Source organism: Scyliorhinus canicula, chromosome 19 (assembly GCF_902713615.1).
Source record: "Scyliorhinus canicula chromosome 19, sScyCan1.1, whole genome shotgun sequence".
In the NCBI taxonomy this organism is placed as follows: domain Eukaryota; kingdom Metazoa; phylum Chordata; class Chondrichthyes; order Carcharhiniformes; family Scyliorhinidae; genus Scyliorhinus; species Scyliorhinus canicula.
The window spans coordinates 18,150,966-18,167,593 of NC_052164.1; the positions used below are offsets into that span (position 1 = coordinate 18,150,966).

Sequence of the window (16,628 nt, forward strand, 5' to 3'; positions counted from 1 at the left end):
TCAACTTTAAGCACCCGTGTCTAGCACTATCGAGTTAGCATAGTAAATTTGGAAGTGGATTCAAGCTGCATGTTGTTCTCTGCCCTATATTGTACTTTACTCTTGCCTTTAGAAGAACGGTATCTTCCACTGTCTGTTGTGAGACTGACTAGTACTAATTGTTAAATTATGGGCAACTTTTCATTGCGAATGCAATCAACTGGGAATTGATTTGGGAGAGATTTATACCCGTTTCACTGATTGTCCTCACAGTTGCCGGAAAAGCAATTTTCAACCCATTGTTCATTGCTGCACTTGAACCCAAGTCAAATGACATTTTGCTTTCCTATGGTGCCACCTACTGTACCATGATGCATTATCAGACAATTCGCAAATCATCTTCATTCACTTATGTTGGGAATTACTTCTTTGTAAGCAATGAATGATGAAGCATAATTAATGAGCAATGCAAAAAGAGTGTTTTAGTCATGAGTAAATGCTTTTATGGGGCGGGGGGAGATTTATTTTTAAACTTTAGACCTGTTTGCTCTCTCTGCAGAACATCCCTTAACACTTCTGGCTTTAACAGCATTAGGAAGACAGAACTATTCTTTTCTACTTAATCTTTAAGAGTTTGGCCTACTGTGAGCGCCAAAGCCCATCCTCCATTTGATATGTCAAACCTGTGAGCTAATTTCTTTCTTTGAGAATAGTGTTTGTTCAGGAATAAATGCTAACTGAGATTAAACCTGTTCCTAAAATTTTGTAGAAATTCCAGTGCCTGGATAGGGCAGTTTCCTTGCTTGTGGTTCAAATGAACCCAAAGCAGATCTTAGTGGCAGCTCTGTCCTGCATGGTGAATTGCAATCCCACAAAGGTTTGTAGGGATTCCTTTTATCTTGTGGTGACTGAACGGAAATGTTTCCAAACTAATGAATACTCATTCTTGCTGTGTTTGTCCAGGAAGATGAAAAGATTAAATTGATTTGAATAACAACAACCTGAACTAAATAACTGGGCCGGGATTCTCCCCTACCCGGCGGGGCGGGGGGTCCCGGCGTGTCGGAGTGGCATGAACCACTGGCGTCGGGCCGCCCCAAAGGGACATTGAGGGGCTAGGCCCGAGCCGGAGTGGTTTCCATTCCGCTGGCTGGCGTGAACGGCCTTTGGCGCCACGCCAGCTGGGGCCGAAAGGGCTTTACCGGACGGCGCAAGTCTGTGCATGCGCCAGAGCGTCAGCGGCTGCTGACGTCATACCGGTGAAGACCATGGCAAATTTGGTGAAGACCATGGCAAAGGCGGAAGAAAAAGAGTGTCGCCACGGCACAGGCCCTGCGCCGATCGGTGGGTCCCGATCGCGGGCCAGGCCACCGTGGGTGTCCGTCCCCCCCAGGACCCCGGAGCCCGCCCGCGCCGCCAATCCCGCCGGTCAGGTAGGTGGTTTAATCCACACCGGCGGGAGAGGTCTATCAGCGGCGGGACTTCGGCCCATCGCGGGCCGGAGAATCGCCGCCGGGGGACGCCGTCCGGCGCGGCGCGATTCCCGCCCCCGCCAAATCTCAGGGGGTGGAGAATTCGGGAGATAGCGGGGGCGGGATTGATGCCGGCCCCAGGCGCGGAGAATCCCGCCCCTGGTCTGGGAATGTATTCTAGGCTAATCTACCTTTGTGTCAAAGATGAGTTTTCTCAGCTTTTTGTGTCATCGAATCATAGAATCCCTACAGTGCAGAAGGAGGTCATTTGGACCATCGAGTCTGCACCAACCCTCTGAAAGAGCACCCACCTAGACCCACTCGCCCGACCTATCCCCGTAGCCCCACCTACCCTGCACACTTGGGTTGTAGGAGGAAATCCATGCATGGATGTGCAAATGCCACACAGTCACCTAAGGCCTGAATTGAACCCAGGTCCCTGGCGCTGTGAAGCAGCAGTGCTAACCACTGTGCTGCCCACTCGCCTGAAGAAATGTTCTTTGTGGCACATATCACTTGAGGTTGATTGATTGATTGGATTTATTGTCACATGTACCAAAGTACAGTGAAAAGTATTTTTCTGCGGCCGAGGGGGACGTACACAGTAAGTACATAGTAGACAAAAAGAATAATTAACAGAAACATTGACAAATGGTGCATCGACAAACGGTAATTGGTTACAGTGCAGAACAAGGGGCCAAAGTAAGCAAATACGTGAGCAAGAGCAGCATAAGGCGTCGTGAATAGTGTTCTTACAGGGAGCAGATCAGTTCGAGGGAGAGTTGTTGAGGAGTCTAGTAGCTATGGGGAAGAAGCTGTTCCTATGTCTGGTTGTGCGGGCCTTCAGACGTCTGTACCTTCTGCCTGATGAAAGGGTCTGGAAGAAGACAATGCTTGGGTTGTCTGCCTTCCTGAGGCAGCGGGAGGTGTACACAGAATCAGTGTGGGGGTGGCAAGCTTGTGTGATATGTTGAGCTAAGTTCACCACACTCTGCAGTTTCTTGCGATCTTGGACCGAGCTGTTGCCATACCAAGCTGTGATGCAGCTGGATAGGATGTACTCTCTATCGCACATCTGTAGAAGTTTGTGAGAGTCGATGCAGACATGCCAAATTTCTTTAGCTTCCGTAGGAAGTAGAGATGTTGTTGGGCTTTCTTGATTGTTTCATCAACATGAGTGGGCCGGACCAGGACAAACTGTTGGTGATGGTGACCCCCAGGAACTTAAAGCTATCAACCATCTCCACTTCGGAGCCATTGATGCAGATGGGAGTGTGTGTCGTGCTACGCTTCCTGAAGTCGATGACCAGTTCTTTGGTCTTTCCGACATTTAGAGAGAGGTTGTTTTCGGTACACCATAGAACATAGAACATTACAGCGCAGTACAGGCCCTTCGGCCCTCGATGTTGCGCCGACCTGTGAAACCCCTCTAAAGCCCATCTACACTATTCCCTTATCGTCCATATGCCTATCCAATGACCATTTGAATGCGTTTAGTGTTGGCGAGTCCACTACTGCAGGCAGGGCATTCCACGCCCTTACTACTCTCTGAGTAAAGAAACTACCTCTGACATCTGTCCTATATCTATCTCCCCTCAATTTAAAGCTATGTCCCCTCGTGCTAGTCATCACCATCCGAGGAAAAAGGCTCTCACTGTCCACCCTATCTAATCCTCTGATCATCTTGTATGCCTCAATTAAGTCCCCTCTTAACCTTCTTCTCTCTAACGAAAACAGCCTCAAGTCCTTCAGCCTTTCCTCATATGATCTTCCCTCCATACCAGGCAACATCCTGGTAAATCTCCTCTGCACCCTTTCCAATGCTTCCACATCCTTCCTATAATGCGGCGACCAGAACTGCACACAATACTCCAAATGCGGCCGCACCAGAGTTTTGTACAATTGCAACATGACCTCATGGCTCCGAAACTCAATTCCTCTACCAATAAAAGCGAACACACCGTACGCCTTCTTAACAACCCTCTCAACCTGGGTGGCAACTTTCAGGGATCAATGTACATGGACACCGAGATCTCTCTGCTCATCCACACTACCAAGTGATTTATCTCACTCCTGCAGTCTGATTCGTTGGGTTTTGAGATTCGGCCCACCACAGTCGTATCATCCGCAAACTTACAGAGAAGAGTTGAATCTTGCCACACAGTCATGTGTGTATAGGGGGTACAGTTGTGTTGGTGCAACTTAGTTCTTTCTACTTCATTGATATATTTCTGTAGCTTAGCTACAGTTGTGCACCACCTGCCTTTCCTTTTAAAGTGCTGGTTGTCTATTGTTATCAAAGTCCCCAAATTGAGTTTTTTTTACTTCAATATTATCCATTCTATGCTTCCTCTGCTCCTGCACTGAGTGACTTTTCGTCAATGATCTATACATTTGAAAAAAAAAATGAAATAAAAATTGCTTATTGTCACAAGTAGGCTTCAAATGAAGTTACTGTGAAAAGCCCCTAGTCGCCACATTCCGGCGCCTGATCGGGGAGGCTGGTACGGGAATTGAACCATGCTGCTGGCCTGCCTTGGTCTGCTTTCAAAGCTAGCGATTTAGCCCTGTGCTAAACCAGCCCCTTCTACCTCTGCTCCTGTTTTGCCCCCTCGGTTTGGAATTCAGCATCCCCCAGCTCTCTCTAAACCCGAGTAACAAGTAGCATTTGTGTCATGCAAGTGCTAGGAGATGGCCATCTCGAACAGGAGAGAATCTAACCATCGTCCCTTAACATTCAGCGGCATTACCATTGCTTAATCCCCCACTCTCAGCATCCTGGTGGGGTTACCATTGAGCAGTAACTGAGTTAGCCACAGAAAAACTATGGCAGGTCACGCCCACAAACATTCAACCTCTCCACCACTGACGCACAGTGGCAGCAGTGCGTACCATCGATGAGGTGCACTAAGGGTCCTTAGACAGCACCTCCCAAACCCATGACTGCTAACACCCTGAACGACAGGTTCAGCAGATACATGAGAACCACCACTTGTAAATTCCTCTCCAAGCTACTCACCATCATGACTTGCAAATATATCGCCGTTCCTTTACTGTCGATGGGTCAAAATCCTGGGACTCCCTCCCTAACAGCACTCTGGGTTTACCTACACCTCATGGATTGCAGCGGTTCAAGAAGGCAGCTCACCACCACTTTCTCCAGGGCAATTAGGGATGGGCAATAAATGCTGGCCTAGCCAGCGACGCCTACATCCCAACAATGAATTTAAAAAACTATCAAAGTTCTATGTTTATCGTGGGTTAGTTGTTTGCATGACAAACTAGATTTTGTGGGATTTCAAAAATTAGCATGTGAACTGAATTGAGGTTTTAATGTACTAAAATGAAGTGTTATGGATAAGAAAAAAAAACAGCATCTTCTGGCATTTATATAGTGTCTTTCATATAATAACTTCCCAAGCGTTATCAAACAAGATTCGATACTGGGCCATATGTGTCCAAAAGCTTGGTTAAAGAGGCAGGTTTAAAGGAGCATTTCAAAGCAGGAAAAGAGAGGTAGAGGTTTGGTGTGGATTTACAGACCTGAGAGCCAGTGCAGCTGAAGACATGGCTACCGGTGGTGAAGCAGTTTAAACTGTGAATGCTTAGGCGGCTACAATTGCTGGCCTAGCCAGGGTAGGGCAGCAGGGTAGCATGGTGGTTAGCATAAATGCTTCACAGCTCCAGGGTCCCAGGTTCGATTCCCGGCTGGGTCACTGTCTGTGTGGAGTCTGCACGTCCTCCCCCTGTGTGCGTGGGTTTCCTCCGGGTGCTCCGGTTTCCTCCCACAGTCCAAAGATGTGCGGGTTAGGTGGATTGGCCATGCTAAATTGCCCGTAGTGTCCTAATAAAGGGTAGGGTTGAGGGGGGGTTGTTGGGTTGCGGGTATGGGGTGGATACGTGGGTTTGGGTGGGGTGATCATGGCTCGGCACAACATTGAGGGCCGAAGGGCCTGTTCTGTGCTGTACTGTTCTATGTTCTATGTTCTATGCTGAGTGTAGAGATCTTAAGGTTTGTAAGGCCGAAGGAAATCTGCGATAGGAAGAAACGAGGACACAGGAATTTGAAAACTCAGATGATATTTTGAAGATTGGGGCATTGCTTACCCATGCAGCTGTTGTGGGTCTATGCATCCAGGTTCGAGGAGTGAGTAGGACCTGATGTGAATTGGGATGAGTTTTGAATTGTCTCAAGTTTGGAGAGAACTTGGGAGGCTGGTTGGGAGTGGATTGGAATATAGAGTCCAGACGATAACAAAAGCATGGACGAGTGTTTCAGCTGGTTTATGGAAGGTATCATCCTGTTGGATTCATGTAAATCGCGTTTAACTGTAGACTCTCAGCACACAAAACTCGTCATGAGTCACAAAAACTGACATCGAATCAAGGCTGTCACATCTGTATCTTTTTAATAATCTTTATTATTTTTTTTGTTGAAAATATTTTATTCAGGCATTTATAATTTTAACAGCAAGGTATTTAACCGTAACAAAACACAAAAACAAAATAACCCCCCACCCACACCAAACAACCAATCCCCAACCAACATGGCTTGAACAAACAGGACACCCTTTCTCAACCCCCCTTGCTCTTTATTACTTTTAATAATCTTTATTGTCACAAGTAGCCTTACATTAACACTGCAGTAAAGTAACTGACAATCCCATAGTCGCCGCACTCTGGCGCTGCTCAGGAACATTTTAGCCCTGATGTAAAAATTGAATCAAACTGCTGGGTAGAGGTATCTCATTCTGCGAAATTCACAATGGCAAGCCTGCCAGAGGAACAAATCGGCATGTAATTCTGACAATGCTTCTGATTTAAAATGAGGAACATTATTGCAGCTGTGCCAGGCACAATGTTGGGAATCTCGATCAGGGCAACTGAAATTATAGTGTCATGAGCGTTTAATAATTTCTGTTGTGTTGTGTTAGCTTGGTACACTTTGGATGAAGATTCAGAGATATTGAAAAGTGGACGTTTTGGATGGGTCAGATTTTCCCAGGCAAGAGCCAAGAAGTCGTCTTGTGTGTCCCTGTTGTGCCCATTTCGGCACGGTTACTACTTCAATTGATTTTTAATTGTCAACAGAAATAGAAAACCTGTTTTCCAGTAACCTGTTTCTAAATTGATGATTGAATCATTTTGGTCCTCTAAGTCAGAGACTGCGAAGGTGAGCACAGGTCCCGTTCGACCTTTGCCGGCACTGGTTTGTGATCTCGTCTAATGAGTAGTCGAGGGTAGGATGTGAGAGCACTTGAATAATTTTTTTCTATCTCACTGGACAATGGTGCAACAGCCCAGATGCTGAGTCTGAACTCAATTGCCTTTAAATTACTTTGCGGACAATAATTTATTGCATTCACCTGAAATTCTGCTGCTGTTTCAACTGAGGCTTAAGCTTGTTCAAACTAAATAGATTATTTTCTGTGCTAAAATTGGAATTTCAGATGAATCTTTTGGGTTTTCGCACTTGATGGCCCACAGCATTACTATTCAGTTCTATTTGAAATCATGATCATTCATCTATGACATGCTATTTGAATAGCACAACGTAGTGGAATACTAAAGCAGTGTTCGACTGTGGACAAGTGTGCTGATAAGTTATATAGGAACAGGAGTAGACCATTCAGCCCTTCGAGCCTGTCCTGCCATTCAATGAGATCATGGCTGATCTGTGACCTAACTTCATACACCTGCCATAATGTTGTTGTTTAACAAAAAACTATCTGTCTCCGATTTAAAATTAACAACTGATCTAGCTTCAACTACTGTTTGTGGGAGAGAGTTTCAAAGCTGTGCCACCCTTTGAGTGAACAAGTTCTTCCTAACATCTCAGCAGCCCTAATTTTTAGACTGCCACCTATTTTTAGAATCTCCAGCCAGTGGAAATAGTTTATCTTTATCTACGCTGTCTTTCCATGTTAACATCTTGAATATTTCGATCAGACCACCCCATAACCTTCCAAATTCTAGGGGAAACAGGTCTAATTTGAGTAATCTCTCCTTGTAACTCAATGTCTATAATCCATCTATAATCATTTTTGTAAAGCTACGTTGCACTCTCTCCAAGGCCAAAATATCCTTTCTTAGGTGTGGTGCCCAGAACTGCTCCCAATACTCCCTAGTGGGGTCTAACCACAGTTTTGTATTGCTGCAGCATCACCCTTGTGTCTTTATATTCCAGTCCTCTAGATATAAATGGCTAGCATTGAATTAGCCTTTTTGATTACTTTTTGCACTTGTTCTTGGCATTTTAAGGACTTATGCACCCAAACCCCCCAGTCTCTTTGGACATCCACTGTACCCAACCTCTTTCCATTTAGAAAGTGCTCTTCTCTATCTAAATAGTTGATATCTGAATGTTTTGTCTTTACAGCCATGACTCTACTGCGACATATTTAACCTGCATCTTTTGTTTTCACAGGGTGGAATTCCAAAACAAATTCTACTCTGGCTCTGGTTACAAGTTTGTTCCCTTCTCCTTTGAAAGCATTCTTGAAGGAAGGTTCGAAGAGTAAAACTGAAGATGTATTAATGTTCACGATCTGTGTGCCTGTGTTGTGAATGTGTGGTTTGTGATGTGCATATAGATCATGTAATTTATGCCCTCTATCCTAACACAATGTTGCAGTTGATTTTGATGTTACTTTTCTGCATGCACTGAAACCAGATGTTTTCCCTTTTAATCAATGCAGTTGTGAAGTGTGAATATTGCATTGTAACTGAACTTCTGTCCCACTCAATGTTCACTTAATGGTTTATTGTAGTATAATTGTTCCTTTGATAAGCACATGTTTTGTTCATATAGATAAGCTCTTCACTTATTGGGTCTTGGGAAGGCTAAGACTAATCTGACAGTATTGCAGTATTATACCTCCTTGTAACTACACAACACAAGCAAATTTCCAAAACTGTAACTAGCTACAGACTTATTTATTTAATTTTATGTGGGTTGTAAAAGGGTAGAGAGTTAGACTTCAGGGAGAGAGGGATAGGTGGACAGTAGAATGTACCATCTGGAAGGTATTCTTGGCCCCCAAACATTGAAAGCACCATATGATTTGTAACCTGTAAATATATGATCTAGCTGTAGGAAGCTTGAGTGGCCGCTATCAGGTAGGGTGAATGGTCAGTGCACAAAACAAGACTGTGTATAGAAGCTATTAACTTGTAAGTGTCTCTAAATTCGCTCATAGGGAAGTTATTTGACAATTGTTAAGAATACCCAGCTTTGTAAGATTTACTTGTTGCTATGTCAGGAAATAAAAAAAAAAATCACCTTGAATGCTTTTGCAGTGTTGCATCAGGAGAATTGTTCTGGTCACTGTGCAATTACACTTGCTTGCTTTGCCTTTCTTTTCCTCTGGTTCTCCTGAAAACATTGGTCAATTAGCAATATCTGTCCTACTTTACTGAACGATCTCCCCCATTTCTTCCCCTCTGCCTGAGTGACCATTTTTAAAAATTGCTGACCCATGTCTACTGTATCCCCCTGTTTGGTATAAATCAGGGAATCTCCTGTAGTTAAGGCTTCAACTCGCTTTTCATGTGGGTTTAAAGGGAACGTCATGGAGAGTAGAGGGAAATGTGAGATTTTCTGTTGACTTGGATAAAGTTTGCAGCAGATCATTTCAGCTGCTGTGGGTATCTTGGGAGTTGATCGAATAAAACGTGAAGATCAATGAATGGAAAGCCTATCTGGTTCAGTTTTAAGCTTCTGGCATTGAATTTCATAACACACTCGTAAATGATCCAGCAAAAATAGGTACACCATGTATATTCTGGTTAGGGTCTAATACCCTCATGCCATCGGTGAATATTCACTCATGGTATTGGTATGATCCCAAAGCCACCTTTGTACCTGTAGATTTACATGACAGAAGATATTATGAAGTTAAAGCCCTCACACTGATCTTTTCATTGTGTGGGTCAGACCTTTGGATATGTTGAACCCACTACCTCCATTCCAAGACTGTGTGTAAATCACATGCCCCTGATTTCTATGGTGATTACCTCAGTTGTAAACATAATGAAATGGGACAGTGTTAATACATCAATTGAATAATTATTTCATGACTATTAGAGAGCCCGGCTTTCAATGGACCATGGATTATTTTTGTGAAATCCTGCCATCTTGCCTTTGTTGTAAATCCTACATTAAGTTTTATTTTCTGGGATGGCCAAATGAATGGGTGACTTTGATAAGAGGCTTGCAGGATTAAAACGCCTCAGAACTCAGCCTGGAATGTGTTATACAGCAGTTATCATGAATTAAAATTTAATTTTGTTCTGAAAAAATTTAAATGACATTCTGTTTTGCTCTACCTCTTCCACCCCACCTCCCCCAGTGCGCATGCATGCAAGCACACCCCCAGCATTATTTATGGGACAATTTGTAAGAAACAGCAGCCTCTGTTTTGTTCGCGACAGATTGTCTTGATCTAAGACTGAGAATCGCACAGCCCTTCTGGGTTGGGCTGGGCCCTGGTTTGGCTTTCCATTTGGATCATCATCCTTATTCTGCATTGCTGTAGTGACAGCTAAGACAAACTTCTCCCTGTGACATGATAAAGATAACTGACCTTTGGGCTGGTACAGATATTGACTATTGGAGATACACTCACAATAATGGTATTGGTATTGTAATTTGCGGGATGTTTCTCTTCAATGTTGTGCACAGACATTTATGGCCAAAGTGAAGCTATATGTCCTCATGTTTACACTCAGTAGATTTACATATCTTAAAATATTTGGACCAATATAAATCAATAATTGTTTCACTTTCTTGCTTTGCTCCAATATTTATTTTTTTAAAGAAGTAAATGCTACCATATTTTCTGATGTGCTCCTTCACACAATGTATCAAGAAGCCTTTTTGCCACTGTGACCCTTTTGACCCGTTGCGCAGTGATCATGCTACATCCATTATAATGTGGGGAAGGGCAAATAAACTAGCATTAAGTAAAATTGTAGTTCTGTTTATATGTAGTGTTCAGGAGAAATCAACTGTGTGCTTTTCAATGTATTCCAATTTTGGCAAATGATAATGAATATTTTCAAGGTTATTTTGTCCTTCAACCTGTACTACAATGCACCTGAATATTTAATTTGTTCTGGCTGATGTACATTGTGATTATAAACTAACTGTGTGACCCCTGACATCAAACCATCAACGTATCAAATTGTCACGCCATTCTATTGAGTGTGAGAATTAAATTCTGACTTTTAAAAGGGGCTGGTTTAGCTCACAAGGCTAAATCACTGGCTTTTAAAGCAGACCAAGCAGGCCAGCAGCACGGTTCGATTCCCGTACCAGCCTCCCCGGACAGGCGCCGGAATGTGGCGACTAGGGGCTTTTCACAGTAACTTCATTGAAGCCTACTCGTGACAATAAGCGATTTTCATTTCATTTTCATTTCATTTTCATTTCAAATGTCACATAAACTTCCTATGTATTTCCACAATGGCTGAGCCAGGAATGATGAATCCGACTTGTTTAATACCTGTTCGCCCTTGTGATTATTTTTTTGTTTACATGTTTTGACTGTTTACAGCTTGTGAATGTGCGTCTAGTTGAAGCTGAAAGTTCTTGCATCACCTTATTGGCATTATTTAGGAAATATTCCAGTCTGAAGCTTGTGCGTAATGTCAACATGTATTTAAAAATAGAATAAAAATGTGGTGGAATGTAAAAATACTCATGGGACACTCTGCATTACTTGGTAATTTCTAGTAGTGAAGTACTTAATTGCAACTCGTCCTTTCGTCGCTCTCCTTTCTAGCATCACAATGTTCACCAAGTAGTTCGTTGTTTTCACCAATGATATTTGAACCTGTTAGATGGCAGTGTAATAATTGGATATGTGAAGCTTGGTGCTATATGCAATATGATTAATTATATTAGACCGATAAAGATGTTTGCAATTGAAGTACTTTGCAACAACTATTTAGCTGTCACATCTGGGTTGGTGGTTGTGTAGTGGTACTGTCACTGGTCTAGTAACCACAAGACCCAGGATAATGCACTGGGGACCTGGGTTCAAATCCCACCATAGCACATGGTGGAATTGAAATCAATAAAATTGTTGCAGAAACCCATCTGGTTCATTAATGTCCATGATCTGACACTCAAATGTCCTCTGAAATAGCCCAGTAACTGCTTGCAGGTCCAAAAGGAAAGATACCAGAACTGACTACGGCATACTCAGCCCTGTCGATCACTCAAGTCCTCCTTATCTAGAGGCCTACCTCAAAATTGGGAGAGAGCTGTCTCTCAGGATCATATCCAGGGATGTTGATCTGTAAGGTATGTCCAGCAGAGGCGACAGTAGTGTACAGTCAGGTGGATGTTACCCCTCTGTGTCAAACACCACCTGGTAAGAGTGCAGAATGTACTTTGGATGGGGAACTTGTCCATCAAGTGGCTCAGTAGCACCAAACAGAGCAGGCTTGTTTAGTCCTAAAGGTGTAGACTGGGTTTGTGGCAGATAGTGGGAACCGATGAGGGAAAACCACGCTTGTTTGTGCTCACCAACTGGACTGCCGCAGGTGCATCTGTCCATGGCAGTTTTGGTAGGAGTGACCATTGCACATTCCTTGTGGAGATAAAATCACATCTTCACATTGTGAATCACATCTTCTACATAAGTGCCAACTTATTCCTTTAGCACGCACCTATTTTGGTGATGCTGGGAAAATGCCTTAATAAATTGCTCCAGTGCCCATTGAAGTAATGTGTACTACCCATTGTTGCTCAAAGAATGCTGACTCTCTCGAATACAACTAAATTTCTGTTGCAAGCTGTAAATTTTGGTTCTGATGAGATTATGTTGAAGTGTATCATGCTTAGCTTAGTCATCTAATTTGCCCTGCAGTACTATTTACAGACAAAATTCCATAATGGCAATAATTTGACCTTGCCAGTCAGTGCTAAATGCCACCTTGAATATTCAGTTATGCTTTGCTCATGAGGGACAGGAGCGAGCCTGCAAACCTTGCCCAGAAATTTCTGCTTTAAATATCGAGAGAGGAAGAATGATGAACATCCCTCTCTCCGATCCATCTCCCTCGCGTTCATGTATCTTAGCACAGTCTGTACAAACTTGGCACCCATTCTGTTGGACATAGTCCATTTAAAGCATTTTGTAATTTAAGACTTAGCCACCAATCCATTTGTATGTAATTCAGTACCATACAGCCAATGTTACCGTTGCTGCTTTGAACACAGCTTATGAACTGGGTGCAAATTACACCCCAAAGTTTTCAGAAGTTTTTCTCCCCCCCTCAAGCTTTCACTCAAGCTACTTTGCATATTGACAAATGTAAAACCTGTCATGAAATGCTGAAACCCGGCAGCATTTTAAGAATATATTTTTCAAAAGATTTTTGTTTTTAAAATATTTTGTTCTGTTTGGATGGTGACTTGGTGCAGTTCAATTGATGCTGCTGAAAATGGGTTTATCATCAAAAGGCAACATTTCTAATCTGTCTAATCCACTACCTGTGAATAACCTGATTTTAAATAATTGAAATAAACTTTTTAAAATGTTTTTTTAATACCTTATATAACCACTATACAAAAGCAAGCTGATCCCAGTGCGTCATATAATTTATCTATGGTTTATAAATGGGCAGTATCTGAAGTTAAGACCACATACTTGTGCATTTAAATAGCTTCCCATTGACTTGCATTATTTTTGTTCAACTGAAATGTTATACTTGTATCAACAGGACGAGTGAGCTAAGTTGCGATTTACAGAATCTGTGTACAGCAGCTCCAAGCCATGTTTCTTCCAGGTTTTTTTGCTGCCTCATCTTTGATTTGCAATTGCGATATAAAGGCCGCGCTTCTCCGCCCTCGTTACGCTCTCGCTTAATCAAAATGAGGCCGGCGAATAGCGGGAGAGGCCAAAAAAGAGCCACGCCAAGCGCCAAACACTGCAATGCAACCAGCCTGCACCCGTAAGCGAAATCGGGATCCTGCCGTAGCGTGGCGAAAACTAATTATGGCCACTTAAGGCTTATTTCCATACAATTAACAAGAGCCACCACATACCCAACGACTTGTCATTCAGCGGCCTCCCCAGCACGTGGTCATGCTGGTGCCCATTAGTGCTCCTTTTGGAAAAACGTGAACCTGGCAGGAGGGTCACAGACAAAGAGACTGGGGTTAATGGGATTGCTGTCAGTGCTCGGTGGGGTTGGGGACCCTCGGCTGGGGGCAAGAACCCTCTGCACGGGTGAGCCACCATAGGAGGGTGAGGGGGAGGCGCTGTGGGATGGCAACTGGTGGGCAACCGCTTGCCGCACCACTATGTCAACTGGATCGTGTTTCCCCTTTCCTGGGGCAACCCGTGTCCTTGCCCATCTGCCCCACGGACCATCCGTAACCCCCCACCGACTGCCAAGGCCACTGACCGTGCAGCTGAATGCTATCGCTCATATGGATTTGGCAGTCATGGTTAACTGAGCACTTCACATCACCCAAGTGGATTCCCCTGGATGGGTATGTAGCATGTGGGAGTCATTGCCTAGCATCCCAATCACACCTTGTTGCCTGAACACTGCAGGAGGCAACACCACACACGCAGCAGCCAAAATCCGAACACCCAGGGGATGGGACACAGCTCTGGGGACATGTCCACAGCTGGAGGGTGGGTGGGTGGGTGGGTGCCATGGGGAGGAGGAGATGCCTGGAGAAATGGGCCATGGATGCGGAGGTCGGCCTGTATTACGGAAGAAAGTGACAGGCATCATTCTGGTTGTGCACAAGGGTGTTTAATGTGTTATACAAATCCTCACTCTCCTGATGGTGCCGCCCCCCCCCCTCCATACCTATCCCCCTGCCCTCTACCCCCTTCCCCTTGTACCCTCAGTGATTCTCAACGTGCTTTGTCCTTCTAGCTCTACCGCTACGTCTAGATGTGTCCCCAGGATGCACATCTGTGGTGGAGGCAACCAGCTGCTTACCTCGACCCGTGACCTGCGATGCCCCTGACGGGCATCCTCTGACGGCTCTGTGGCCGGTGGCCCTGGCTCACTTATCAGTGGCACATGCACATCTGTGCTGCCCTGACCCGTGTGCTGACTTTGAGATGCGGCCTCATCAGAGGGGTCGATCTCAGGCGAGCTGGTGGCCACCATCCCCACTCTGTGGGATAGGTTTGGGTTGGCACTCCATCCCCTCCTCCCATTCGATGCCCATGGGGCTCTGGGGTTCACCTTGGGATGGAGGGGCAGCTGGTTCGAGCCCCGGCTGCCCTTGCATCATCTGGCTCTGCCAGCCCCAGCGGTCCCCATGGTCCGCACCATTGTGTACTCCTTTTGACGTGAACCTGTCAGAAGAGCTTCTGCGGGTAGCCGGGGAGGTGCTCACCAGATTGTGCCCCAGCAGCCTTACCACGGACATGTCCCACCGCGGTATGTGTATCTGCGTTGATGGAGGGTGGGGATGACAGTATATCCGCGACTCTCACAGTGGCATCCTCGGAGCTCTCTGAGGTTGTCTCCTGGGAGGCAAATTAGGATGCTGCCCAGGATGGACTGGATCCGTTGGCTGGAGGACCGGCGTGAGAATGGACATGTGATCAGCGGGAGGGATGGGTCAGTCAGTAAGGCAATCACTACTCATGTTTGATTGGTCTTCTGGGTGGAGCCCGGTGGTTCCTCACCTCTGCGCCAGCCTCCGTGTGGCTGACCGCTCTGTCCTTGGACCCCCACCCCCAATCACCTCCAGGCCCTGCTCCTCAAAGGCGGTGAGGATTCCTAAATCTGGCACCTGTTCACCAGTTGGGTCATCGACGATTCTGGGAGAGCTTTTCCTGAGGAGACACAGAGGGGATATCATTAGCCACACGTGTGGTTCACTGGTGGGAAGGGGGTGTGAAGGAAGGATTGTGTGGAGCTTGGAGGGGGATGAAGGGTGGGTTGGGGGTCGCATGGAAAGTTGGGACGTGGATACACCCTGGGGGGGGGGGGGGGGGGGGGGTGGCGTTTGTGTCAACTCACTCGTGCTCCCAGTGTAGGTCGTTGACCTTTTGCCACTCGAGGCCAGTCCTGGTCGCAGCCCCCAATATCACAGATGCTGCCACTTTGTCACATGCAGCACTGGCTGCCCAATGGCTCACCCTCCGGGACAATCAGGGAAACAGGATATCCCTCCAGGCCTCCACTGCGTCGAGCAGCCTCCCCAGGTCAGCATCCCCAAATCTTGGGGCTGGTCTCCTTGGCGCCATTGTTGCAAGCTTGTTGAGGCTTATGTGCTGCTTGACCTTGATAACGGGGGGCTGGCGAGCCCTCGTTAGCGGCAAGAAGCCCGTGAGGCTTTGTTCCGTGGACCAATCAACATTGAATAACATTGCAGGCTTTGCTGGGCCGGGCGCCGGGATGTTCACGGCAGTTCCCGCTCGCTACCACACTTTCGCGCACAAAGTCTCACTACCTGCAACTGATAATTATTTGCACAAAATACAGCAACCGTGTAATTTCACATGGATCACGGTGGACTTGGAAAGCAGATGATGCCAAATACACATTTTCAGCAATTGCGATCAGCAATTAACAGAATAAACTCCATTGTTGGGAAAAGTAATTGTTTCATAATTTCCAATTTTGGGTGCAATCAACCAAGATAGCCTGGTGCAGTTTTCCCTGCGGACATAATAAATGTGCAGGATATTAATCCAATGCGGCAAAACTGGGGTGTGCAATTAAGTTACAATTTTTAAAAAAAAAACGCTTTCCATTGTCACGGGAGTTTAAAATAAGAACTGTGCTAACCGACTCAATGTCACATTTAATGTGGATTTAACCGACTCAATGTCACATAGAAACATTGAAAATTATGAAGGGAATAGATAGGATAGATGCGGGCAGGTTGTTTCCACTGGCGGGTGACAGCAGAAGTAGGGGGCATAGCCTCAAAATAAGGGGAAGTAGATTTAGGACTGAGTTTAGGAGGAACTTCTTCACCCAAAGGGTTGTGAATCTATGGAATTCCTTGCCCAGTGAAGCAGTTGAGGCTCCTTCATTACATGTTTTTAAGGTAAAGATAGATAGTTTTTTGAAGAATAAAGGGATTAAGGGTTATGGTGTTCGGGCCGGAAAGTGGAGCTGAGTCCACAAAAGATCAGCCATGATCTAATTGAATGGCGGAGCAGGCTCGAGGGGCCAGAT

At 45.3% G+C, this 16,628-nt stretch overlaps 1 protein-coding gene across 4 annotated transcripts in view; it reads left to right on the top strand.

The window, feature by feature from the left end:
- LOC119954424 (V-type proton ATPase 116 kDa subunit a1) overlaps positions 1 to 11,151 on the top strand; it is a 97,799-nt gene extending 86,648 nt beyond the window's left edge. For all 4 annotated transcript variants that reach the window (XM_038779625.1, XM_038779626.1, XM_038779627.1 and 1 more), the window contains one exon: positions 7,879 to 11,151. In XM_038779625.1, the coding sequence (XP_038635553.1) occupies positions 7,879 to 7,972 (94 nt within the window). In that variant the 3' untranslated portion in view covers positions 7,973 to 11,151. The remainder of the gene's footprint in view (positions 1 to 7,878) is intronic.
- The last annotated feature ends 5,477 nt before the right edge of the window (positions 11,152 to 16,628 follow it).